The 12,586-nt window shown below is 39.8% G+C and overlaps 1 protein-coding gene across 1 annotated transcript in view; it reads right to left on the reverse strand.

The window, feature by feature from the left end:
- KCNH5 (potassium voltage-gated channel subfamily H member 5) overlaps positions 1–10,315 on the reverse strand; it is a gene marked incomplete at both ends in the record, with an annotated part of 301,123 nt that extends 290,808 nt beyond the window's left edge. Inside the window, one exon of the mRNA XM_080708022.1 lies at positions 10,243–10,315. Coding sequence (XP_080564148.1) covers positions 10,243–10,315 — 73 coding nt within the window. The remainder of the gene's footprint in view (positions 1–10,242) is intronic.
- Between the last annotated feature and the right edge of the window lie 2,271 nt (positions 10,316–12,586).

Genomic DNA, 12,586 nt, shown 5'->3' on the forward strand with positions numbered 1-12,586 from the left:
AATTCTGTCAATTTTTTAAAGCTTTGCCCAATTTTTTCCTACTATGTATGCAATAGGAGCTAATTGTTCAAGGGAAAAAGACAGTTCTACAGATTCAATTCATTTTCTTCCTTGGACCAGTCTTCACCAAGCCAGTTGCAAGAGGCTTATGTCTCTGCTTTCTTCTTTGTCTTCTCCAAGATTTGCCAGCTACTGAGATCAGGAGTATTGGTGCTTCTTTGATTCCAAATAGTATGTTTTTGTTTAGGAGTAGGGAGACATGGGCATGGGTGAATTGTTTGTGCTCTTGGTTGGTTTGATTATTTTTCTCCAAATTAGTAAATCATTGTGGACTTGAATGCTTTTCAGCTCAACTTATGACAGAAAAGTCTCAATTACTGATTACATTACTTTTTTCAGGTTAAAGAAAAACACTTTCACTATCATATTTAGAAAAATAGAAAAAGGTAAGTATTTATCAAGCCCTTTCTACGATAAGGTGAAGTGCAAGATTTGCGATTTGCAGGACACCAAATCTTTCCAGTAACCCTACCAGGTATGTGTTATATTACCTCAGCGTGTCTCTGAGCCTTGGGAGTGCCCCCTCAGAGTTCCAGAAGGTTCCCAGCAACTTGGACTATGGCTGCTCTAGTAAAGAGGTGGCTTTAGGAATGAGGAAGAGGAATATCTCACAGCCTTCACCCCTCACTTTTGGAAGAGATCTTTTGTTTCTGAGCTCAACTGCTGAAGCAACTCCTGTAGTTCTCTGGCCATCATTTCATACACATTGGTGCACACGAGGTCGGTTGTGGACACATTTCATGCCCTGAGATGAGTCAGTACAGTGAATGGCACGACTTACTCTGAATGCAACACTTTGGGGAGGTACAAAAGAAATAGATGGCAAAATCCTCATCACTAAGGGTGGATTGATAATTTGGTTTAGAAGTGAGACTAATTGTGTACACTAAGTGGGAAATCAAAGATGACCCTAAGATTTCTAGATTGAAAGACAAAAATATTAAAGATGCTTTTGACAGACTTAAGAAAACACCAAAGAAAATCAATTTGAGGGCAAAAGCAAAGAAATTCAGTTCCGAGCACGTGAAGTTTTAGATGACTTCTAAGGAGAGCAAAAAGAGAAATTTCATATACCATTGCAAACACAGGGCTAAGACATGGAGGATTCAAATTTTAAATTATAAAGGAGGAAATCAGGGTGACAAAAGAAGAAGAGAGGAAGGGAGAAATTTGGGAACTAATCATTCTTCAGGAGAACAAGGAAGAAGAGGGAAGGAGAGGGGAGAAGAGAGAAAACACAGGAAGGGAATCCAGTAAAAATGGCAGGTTAGCTTGTTATCATAAAAGTTAACAGATGAAGCTGTGTGAGAGAGTGTAGGGTAGTATAGTCTTCAATCCTCCAAAGACAAAAAATATAGACACCAGAAAGGCTTTTGGATTTACAAGAAGAATGCTCACTTATAATTTTCTAAGAAGATTCAACATGGACTAGACATAAATTAGTTGAAAAGCAACAGAGAAGGAAATGGTTGCTCAAAATTAAAAGTGTCAGCCACGGATGCTACATTTGAAGTTAAACAAATAAATAATAAAATTAACTAATGAAAATAATGATGCTTGCTAGGTGCCAAATACTATTCTCTGCATTTTTCACATATTACCTCCTTTAATTCTCATTCAAACCACATCAGCTAGATATAATTATCTGTATTATACACATGAGGACAGATAAGTAAGTCACAGAGTTAGAAGCATCAAAGCCAGGACTCAAACATAAGCCTCCCCTAAGCAACACAAAATGCCTCTCAAGGAGAAACATCATTTTGTCATTTGCTTATTATACAACCCCAGTACTAGAGAAATGTCTAGCATATAGTAGGTACTCAATAAAGTTTCTTGTGTTAATGCATGGTTAACTATAAAAGGCACGCGGGTCAAGCAAAGAGAGAGGAGTTGCTTTTAGGAGACTTACTCTGAGACTATTTAACTCCCCGTGTAGAATTGTCCTATTTTTACAATGCTCTACAGTTTGAAAATAAACTTATGATGCTCTGACTTACACCAAATAAAAACAAGTACCTACAGATAGAGAAGGCTTACAGGAAAAAATCAGGACGAAGGCTAACTTTTCCCCTCAATCCAAGTGGATCGATCAATTTTTACTTAAATTCAGCAATCTGGGTCTAACCTGCTGGACTGAAAAATTTTTTACCCAAGGCAAAACTCTCAGAAAATACTTAAGCAGACAAGAATGGATCCCAAGGGATGAAATTTGCCATCAGTAACTCCTAACTCTAAAGTTGTAGAAAAATAATTTAATTGGAATCTAAAAATTTGCTAACAGTTCTTTCCTAATTAAGATAGTCCTGGCTTGCCAGGTATGGTGGCGCACGCTTGTAATCCCAGCATTTGGGAGGCTGAGACAGGAGGATCGCAGTTCGCAGACAACCTCAGCTACTTAGTGAAGCCCTTTGCAAACCAGTGAGACCCTGTTTCAAAATAAAGAATACAAAATAGGACTGAGGGTATAGCTCGAAGGTAGACTTCCCCTGGGTTCCATCCCTAGTACCTCAAAATAAATAAAAATAAAAATAAATAAAACAGTCCTGGCTTAAACTCTTAAGAGATGAAAACAAAAATGACAGAAAGTATTTCAGCCTTATATAAAGTTGGAATAGGAGACCAACATGGCATCTCCATTCATTCACATGAGTACCATCTTGTTTTCCCTACACAACGTGATTTCTATATTCAGATCTATCCATGATTAAATATCTTAAACTAGTTAAATATTTACATAAGATTTTATAGTCAGTATTATTTTGAAAAAATCAATTATGCACCTGCTGACTGTGGGAGATAAGGTCAAAGAGCATTTATTCAACCAGGACTTACCTGCTATATGCTCTGCACAATGGAAGATACAAATATACTTGTAAATTATGACCCAAGTCCTTGAGAAGCTTAGTTCACATGTCCAAATGTTCACGACTTCCCAATTAGAAGTAATTATATTAGAAACTGTCATGATTGTACACTTAAGCTAAGATCTCAAATCACTTATCTCTTAAAGTCCATAGGACTTTGCAGTTAATAGTTATATTACTCTGATTGGACTAGACCCAAAAAGAAAGAAAAATCTATTTTCAGTAAAACTTCAAGCAGCTTCCCAACCATTCTTCCTTTTTAAATTATTTTTCCCATTAATTTTCCTATCTTTTCTCATGTGCAAAGTCAATATATCACAAAGTTACTACCTAGATTGTATAAAAATGTGTCATTTTGTTAGGGAATAGTATCCACATATAGCCAAATACTTAAATAATGTTAAAATACATACTGATTTATAGAACAGTAAAGATTACTACCTTCATTTGATTAAATATCTTTTAAGACTGAGCCTTTCTAATATTAATTTCTATATTATAGAAAATGAGAATATTTAAATGGTAATTTTAGTCATTCTTAGATGATGAAAAGTCCTACCAAGTATTAAGTTAAAATATTTAGTGGCTTTTTTTTTAAATCTACTCTGTTATTAGAAAAGGAATGTGTTATATAAATGTCTACTTCTTAAAGCCCATTAATACTAGTACTTTCTTTAAACTGTTTTCACAATAAGTGCTACTGGTTTTGGACTTGTTATTAATGTTTATTTGATTTTACATCTCTTTTATTCATAAATGTACTCTAAGGCACATTCTAACTTTTCTCATTAAAACTAACTTTATATGGGCCATTTTAAAGCATCTCTCAATATATGCTTTCCAACTCTACAAAAAAATAAAATAAAAACCCTAAAATCAAAATTTAGACTTCCTAACTAACAGGAAGCAAAAACTTTTAAAGTAATACATACCCAGCCACATGTCTTTTGGAGTTTAATGTTTGGAGAACGCTTAAGATAATTTGTTTTAGTTGTGTATCTGATTTTTAAAATTTGGATAACATTAAAGCACCAGAATACCATAATCCTATCTTTCAACAAAATTAAGGCACTATATTGAACTGATTCTACCTCACAAATTTAATATAAATTTCATAAAGACACCTATCTGGTAGAGGCAGGATTTTGTTGCAATAGGAAATGTTTAATCATCTTCTTAGCAAGAAGTATTATGTATATGACATTCTGAAAAACTATATATATTTTTTTCCATGACACGGAAATTGTCAATTTTGGTTATCTGCTAAGGTAAATTTCCTATTAGTCTAAAATATATTTTATTGGTATCACATTATAAGTATTAATTGCAGTTATATGTGACTAATTATATACTTCTAAACTGTTATTAATTAGTATCACATTGTAAATATTAATCATATATTTCTAATGTGTGATTGCTTATTTAATACTACATTATAATACAAACTATTCATTTGGTCATGTTAATGTTGATCACCATAAATTAAAATGGTAATAATTAAAAGAAATAAGTACTTTACTTTATTGAACTTTCCTATGTGTCTTATAGTTTAGACATTTTCTTCTAAGAGCAACAGCCAACCACACTGATTCCCAACCAGATATGGGAGCTGGAGGGAAGGGGAGAAGAAAGGAATGATACTGACAGCTCAGTTCACCTGTGACAGGACCTACAGTGACCTCTTGTGGTGCAGGGTAACTACAGAAGTTTGGTTAACAACACAACCTTTGCCTAGGTTTACTCTAGAAGATGTAGAAACATTGTTCCTCCAAGCTAGTGCATGGCTGTTCATCCCAATGAGAGTAGGAGAGGAACATCAACTAAACTAAAGGGCTTCTTCATGGAAATCCCCTTAGTCACTGTCAATTAAAATAACTGTAACCACCCCCTTTTATTTACAAAAAATAGTGTTTGTAGATTTTTTTATTAAAAGATGGCTAAGTAAATAGATTTTTTAAAAAACAAAAGATAGACAAAAAGAAAGTTTTCTAGTGCAGACGATAGTGTCTTGGGGTAGGCAGTCCTGTAGGCAGCAGTGTACTGCATTCATTATATAATGCACTGTGGTCTCAAAAGCCAGAGACAATCCTCTGGCTATTTATCAATATAATTTCGGAAGTGGTCAGTAGAATTTCAACCTCTCTGATATTTTAAATGTCAAAGTGGTGCATTATAAGACCTGGGTAAACCAATGCTTCAGAAACACTATGTGGTTTTATCAATATTTCTTGAATGATGTCTTCAATGGTTACAAAAAAAAGTCTTTCAAGAAAAAAGTATCAAGAACTTTATAATAAAACAAATCCATTTGCTTTCCATCACTGCTTTTAGATTGGATAATACATAAAGTTATTATTCTGTTTTGTTTTGTTCTAAATCACTAGTCCTCTGTTTCCTTGCTTATAAGTCCTTTTAAAGCCTTAGTTTTCATAAATACCATTTACAGCACAAAAATATAATTTTAGATCTTTATAAAAAGTAAGAGATGGCTTAGTAAAGAAAGTGGCTCAGCAAATCAGCTACCTCTAGAAAAATAGGAAATTGGGAATATTTAGCTTTCGTCTTGTAAGATGAGAGGTTCATAAACTATACCTTCTCTGTTTTCTTCTTTAAGAAGTCCTTTTCCTTCAAAAAGAAAATCCCTTCTACTTTTACATAAAAGTAAAAAATAATTTCACAGTGAATGAAATATTGAAAAGCAAGAATTCATTTCTACCAAAAAGATATTAATTGTAGTTATAACTTGCAAAATGAAAACCTAGTTTACTGTCACCCAAGCTAATCACTTCTGCTTACCCATTAAGTAATCAAAGACAACGTATTACATTGTGCCCAAATAAATAGTCAAATTGAGGGCTAAAAAAATACTTTTTGCTTTTTTTGTATTGGGGATTGAACCAGGGGCACCTCCATGCTACACCTCCAGCCCTATTTTAATTTTTGTTTTGAGAGAGAGTCTCGCTAGGTTGCTGAGAGTCTGGCTATGCTGTTGTCTCAGCCTTCCAAGTACTGGGATTACAGATGTGTGCCACCATGCCCAGGTTCTTTTTTTTTTTTTTTTTTTTTGCCTTTTGAATCTAAAATTCCACCTAAAAGTCCCAAGAACAATTGTTTTCTTTCAGGTACTTAGTCTCCATAAACAAGTTTACTGCTTTCTATAGCCCAATTTTCAATGATGAACAGATTACATAAATAATTGAAATCTAAATAAGGAAATAAACCCTCATAATGTTCCAGACATAGATGCAGTCAGTAAGTGCTTGGGGCAGGGGCCTCCTAGGTGGCATTACTCAGATGTAATGAACTCACCACCTATTCTGAAACCCTCCCTTTTTAATAGCTGATCCTACTAGCCAACAATTTCTCTAAACTGAACGACAGTTGACAATAATTAATATAATATTTCAAAATAGCTAGTAGAAAGAGTTTTTGGATGTTCCCAAATGACCAGTGCTTGAGGTGACAGGTGTCATCTGATCTGATCATTACACATTGTATGCATGTGTTGAAATGTCATCCCGGACTTCATAAATATGCGCAATCACTATGTCGATCAAAATATATTTTTTAAAAATGTCTCTAAACATTCCTATTGCCTTTATACATTTCACCTTTAACCCTTCTTAGAGCAAGAATGTGTTCTCTGTGTTTATTAGCATCACACAATCATTATTGTAATTTCTTTTATTAGTCTAAAAGTGATTTAATTTGTCTTTCATCTTAAAACCAAAGAGAGGAAGTTCCTACTTTTACAAAGTGTGTGTGTATGTGTGCATGTGCACTACTCAATGGTCCTCATTATTTTATTTTATAGACTTTGAATCTCCAGTAACAACCTGCAATGCTTTCTCATAACAGAGTCAACTAAATAAAGAAAATAAAAGCCCAATCTCAAGAGGTGTAAAATAACAGCAAATAGGCTAGAGTTGCTACTCTAGGGAACAAAATATGGCACTGTTATTCTAGAAAATTGCAGCTGAGGAGTTTGGAATTTTATGAGGAAATATTGAGGTTTAAAAGCCATACTCAACTATGCCACACATCTTGCTTCTTTGTTCTGCATCATCAAAAAGTTCTCTGATGGATTTCTAGCTGGATGAGATTTCAGTTCATTAGCTACCCATGAGCAAAAATAAATGTCTGATGTTTTCTCTTTGTGTCTGTTTCTCTTTCATGTCTAATCTCTCTCCCTTCCCCTCTGCCTCTCCCTTCTCCCCTTTCTCCTCTTTCCTCTTTCCTCTCCCCTCTCCCCTTTTTCCTCTCTCCCTCTCTCTCCCCCACTCACATGCATGCATGTGTCTCTGTTCTTTTCTAGGTCTTCGCTCTCTATGTCTGTGTATGAGATAGAGACAGAGACAGAGAGTTCATATGCCTCCTGGGTGTCTGTCTCTGTACCTCCATGGATGCCTGTCCATTTGTGTGAACCCTTCTCTATACATTATTTCTATGTTTTTCTGACTCTTGTTATAACAGCTGATCTTTTTATAAGAAAAAATACTGTACCAGAATAAAAAGGATTTTGTGGGCTATAGGTCAAAATATAATGCAAGCACCTGTTTCACACACACACAATATATATATAGCATTGTAATTATGCCTCATAGTGAAGTCCATAGACACAAACATGCTGCACCCAACATGGTTAGAGAGTACCAACTCTTTTACTTTCTTTTCCCACCAAAGCTCTGACCTAGCTTCACTTCCATTGTTATTAAGTAAGTGAATAATAAATCCCGAAACGTGGCAAGCCTGACCCATCTGTGAGAATCCTGAAGGAAGTTTTCTCTGTTAATCTCAACTAAATAATCTCTCAGGAAGCATTTTTCCATTTCTCTTCTACAGTACATATAAATGACAAAGGTGGAACTCTGTAGACCTATTTCTTCCTTTAATTCTAAATTTCTGAGGCACTTACAGTGAAAAAAGTACTGAGACTTTTGGGTACTTACTACATATAGATGTGCATGCCCATTCAAATATCTAACATATGTCAAACCAAGCTAAGGAGCTTGAAGCAGCACCATTCAAAGTTAACCAAAGGTGTCTAGACACGGGATTTTTAAATGGCAAAACATAAATTTTCACTCACACTTGGTGTCATCCAAGAAAAAACAAACATTAAGCCAGTAAAGAAGTTATGAGCATGAAAGTAAAAAGATAAATGTCATGAGTTTAGATGTAAAGAGATAGATGTAAAATGGAGGCGACCAAAGCAGATTATGTCCGGGCCACATAAGGTCAGTCTTCATTTCATGCTGTATCTGAAATAAAGCATTCTAAAAACTGGCTCATAATTCCAGACTGTGTAAGAAGTTTCAACCAAAGATGTTATATTAGTAAACTTTAATCAAGGGATTCTCCCTCTCTTCACCAAACTGAGCAATAGAGAGCCTGTGGGATTTCTCGTCTAAGGCCTTCTCTGTAAAGTCCTTTAAGAGACCAAACTGCATGGAACCGAAATCACCCATGAGGATGAGAAAGCTGAAATAAGATTCCAACATCTTAAACAGTTGATTCCAATAGCCTTTCAATCCCCCAACTACTGGTTACTTTAACACTAATATCCCCTTGCTTCCTAGATCTATGTTTGATATTAATAAAAGAAGGTAATATATATGTATAGAAATTGTGTACCATTATAAATTTATATTCCATGCTGGAAAAATGAAAATGCATATGAAGTCACACTGGAATGGCTAAAAATATTATGGATTTCAAAACAAATGCTAGGTTAGGCTATACTTACTTATTGTTTTTACCCCAAATATAAGAATGCTGCTCTGGACTTGCATAGTGTCAGACATCAACCAAAGTAGAAGAAATAAAGTCACCACCCTCAGATTAAAACCGAACACACCATGTCAGAGATTTAGGGAAAACACTTTGAAACATTCAAATGCATGTAGTCCCCAAGTCAGGGAAATATGTGCAAGCCTAGTTTTAGAGGAGCACCTAATCTAGGGATCAGTATGATCTAACCTACCACCTCAGAGAAAGCATCATCGTATTTAATTATTTGTTACGATCTGAGTGTGCCTCTGTCTTGACCCCTGGGCAGAAACTTCTTGAGAAGAGGGAAAGGAAATGTCTTAATCACTTTTTCACCCAAAGTACCCACAGAGTGTCTGCTGTAAAAGGCACCCAAATACATATTGTTTCCATGAATGAGTAAACAATAAATTATGGAATTTCATAGAGTATTCCCACTGCCCAGTTCCAAGGTCTACTGTACTCCGCATGCAAAATTGTCTTTCTCATAATTCTCCAAAGAAGGGATCTCCAGATAAAATAGCAGGCCTCTGAAGGAAAACTTTAAGGAACATTCATATACTACTTATGAGGTTAAAAATTAACCAGAAGAATTAAAAACAAGTAGAAAGTCCCAGAATCAGGTCTGACTGGTAACTAAAGTCACGAGGTACAGGATGGGATCTCAGTAAAATGCAAAGTTTTTATGTCTTTATCTGTGAACAATATAGCCACTCCCATTAGAATATCTTGTAGGGAATACATGAATATAAATAAGTGGTATTTTAAAGACACTTCAAGGCAGGAAACCCTTCCTATCAGTAGCAAGGTAAAATGCCATTTAAAAAAAATTCTCCAGTTGAATTAAAAGCAGAGTAGCTACCACCTCACTTCTACATTTCTTCCTGTTTATACCAAATGATTTATACCATATGCACCAATGTACAATTTTTAAAAATCAAAGGAAGAAACTTTAAACACAAATTTGGCCCTAATAATTGCTTTCCCATATTTCAAGCACTCTCTTTTTTTAGGTTCAACACTAACTACCCTAACACAGGGTGCCTTTCAGCCATTCCAGTCATGGCCAGAAGCCCTTCCTGAGTCTTCTGTCTGATAAAGTAGTCACTTTGCAGCCATTCCCAGTTTAAAGAAAACCTTTCCTCGGAGATAAACTCATAAGAATTCGGTCAGTCCCTGCAGCCTACTTGGGAATTAATGTGGGAGAAGGATGAAAAAGAAAGATATTCCTTATCAAAGTGAAAAAATGATTCTACGGGTATAGCTACACCTACCCAAGACCTCCTGCTTCCCCTGGCCCCTGTTCCGGGCTATGGACAGGTGGGAGGGGGGGAGCACACGTCTTCCAGGAAGGAGATCAACTAACTTTCTCCCACTACCTCAGTCCCAGCCCCCAGTCCCAGAATCAGGTCTGACTGGTAACTAAAGTCACCAGGTAGGACAGGCTGCACCCCCTCCCCCCTTGGGAGAGGGATAGGACAGGGAGGATGGGGGTGTGCGTGGGCGGGATGGAGGCAGGGGTGTTCTCAACTGAAACTCTCCTTACCACTGGAGCGCCTGACGATGTTCTCCAAAAATGTGTTCTGCGGTGCCACCAGCCCTCTCTTGCCCCCCGGCATCCTGGGTGTGGAGAGCAGCGGCCAGGATCCGCGGCGGGGGAGGGGGGGAAGCAGGACGAGAAGGTGGAGGAAGAGGAGGAAGAGGTGGAGGAGACGGAGCTGAAAGAAGTGGGGGCGCGGCGGCGGCGACGGGGTCCCCTGACTGTGTCTCCAGCCCGACCCGGATGAGCAGCTCTGGGGAGGAGGACCAGGCAGTTCATGGTAGTAGCGCTCCCCCGGCCGCTGCTGCCCAGACTGTGGCGGTGCCGCACACGGGGCTCGGGAACTGCAGGCTCCGCCGGGCACAGTGCGCCTGCGCCGCCCCCGCTGTCGCTGTCCCGCCGGTGCCGGTGCTGAAGCTGCTGCTGAGGCTGCTGCCGCGGCGGGCGCCGGGGCTCCGGCTCAGCATTTCTTCCCGGCGCCCGGCACCCCGGGGCCGGGAAAGAGAAAGCAGCAACTCGAGACCCCTCTCCCCCAACCCCCCTTAGTCTGAGACCCTTTTTCTGCGCGCTCCTCTTGCGGTCTCCTAGCCCACCCCTCTCGCACAGCTGGCGCACAGCTGCCCAGCGCAGCCCAACTTCGCTGAGCGCCTGGTGGCAGACCCTCTTTCTCTCTCTCTCTCTCCCTGGGGAGATCCAGGAGAGCACTTGCTGTCGATGGGAGCTGTGCAGTGGGAGAGGCGGGTGCCACAGAGGGCAATCGGAGGGGTCACATCTCGGCTTCTTCCCCCGGAATCCGACGCCCCAACAGCTTCCAGGAACGAGGCTCGCAAAGCAGCGGTGCGACAGGCTCCGGCTCCAGCCCGAGCTGAGCTGGGAGTAGGAGCTGACTGGGCGGTGCGCAGGGACGCAGAGCAGCCACCTGACGCTGCTACCGCCCCCCTCCGGGCTCAGGCGCCCGAAGCAAAGCCTCAACTCCTGAGCTTTCAGCGCTACCCCACAGCCCTGAGCCGGAGCCAGATTGGGTTGGAACTCAGAGCTGACACCCGAAATGGCCCTGTGCCCCAGGCTGGTCTGGCGCGCTGGGGAGCTTGCTGCCACTTCAGGGGAGTACCCGGAGGGCGGCTGGGCGCTGGAGGCAAAGCCAGCCTGAATGCAGCTACAAAGTTGCAGAAAAGGTTTCACTTGATGCAAAGGAGTAGAGGAAGACAGCGAGTCATTTTCAACGGAGTGAGAGGCAATAGGGCGGGCGGCGTCTTTGTTGGAAACCAGTGTACAGTGTGAGGATGGGGCTGCACAAGGCTAGGGCAGGAGCACCCTCCCACTCACGTTCAGAACCAGAGACCCTAGTGGAACCCATAGGAAGCTGTCCAAAAGCTGAAGACTGACACAGAGGGGTGAGTGAAAACTGCGGAGGTGGGTATAAGGCAAGGAGAGATGGAAAGAAAAGGGGAGCCGAAGCCACAGCACCTTTTTTGTTTTTTTAATCTAATGTATTGATTCTCAAAGTGGCCCCTTTCTGGCAACGTAAGCGTCAGCGAAGAGCTCGTTGAAAAAATGCACAGCTTAGAGCTTTACTCCAGAGCTAGAGAACCAGGAACTCTGGGATGGAATTTAAGAAACTGATGTTAACGAGCCTCAGGTGTCTCTCCCTGGACCCCTGGAGAAAGGATGAGTATATAATTAGTCGATGTGAGAGGAACACAGCAGCGTCCGTGCTTGGTGACTGGGCAAAGTCGTTGGTGGCAAAGGAGAAAGGTTAGTTAGATGCGTTCATATTTGCTGCCGCTTAAATAGTTTCAGGGTGAGGGGACCGCTTTAGACATGCTCAGGTTCAGGTTTCCAGAAGGAGAGGAGATCCCGGGGCTGAGGTGGGGGGAATGTCTTCTTAGCCCCTGGACTTGTGGTCTTTGTCTGCCTCTGTTTGTAAGTCCCTTTCCCTTTTAAGAATCGCTGTCCTTGAAATAAGACAAGGAATGCCCCCCAAGGACCATTGCCAGTGGCTGGAAGTTAAATGCACCAATAGGTTCCAGGAACCTTTGGGTCATTTCCTTTTTCCCCTCTCCTCTCTGAAACCACTAACACCACCACCCCATCTTGAGCAGCTGAGCAAGCCCAGGTTGATGGGAAGAGAAAGAAGGAGCAAGATCTTGTTCTGTTAAGATTCTTTCCAGAAAAAAAAAAAATCAAGAGTCAGGTTGAATAACACAAGGCTATTCTAGCTTTCTATCAGAAGCACTGCTGTGGAGGTGAACTTACCCCCTCCCTACAGCTAGGATGTCTTTTAAATACATTGGGGTGTCTTTAGTTAAATAACAAGGAACTCAGGCACAGATTGGATCCCTGTGGTTAG

The sequence above is a fragment of the Muscardinus avellanarius genome (genome assembly GCF_963383645.1).
Source record: "Muscardinus avellanarius genome assembly, chromosome: 12".
Classification (NCBI taxonomy): Eukaryota; Metazoa; Chordata; class Mammalia; order Rodentia; family Gliridae; genus Muscardinus; species Muscardinus avellanarius.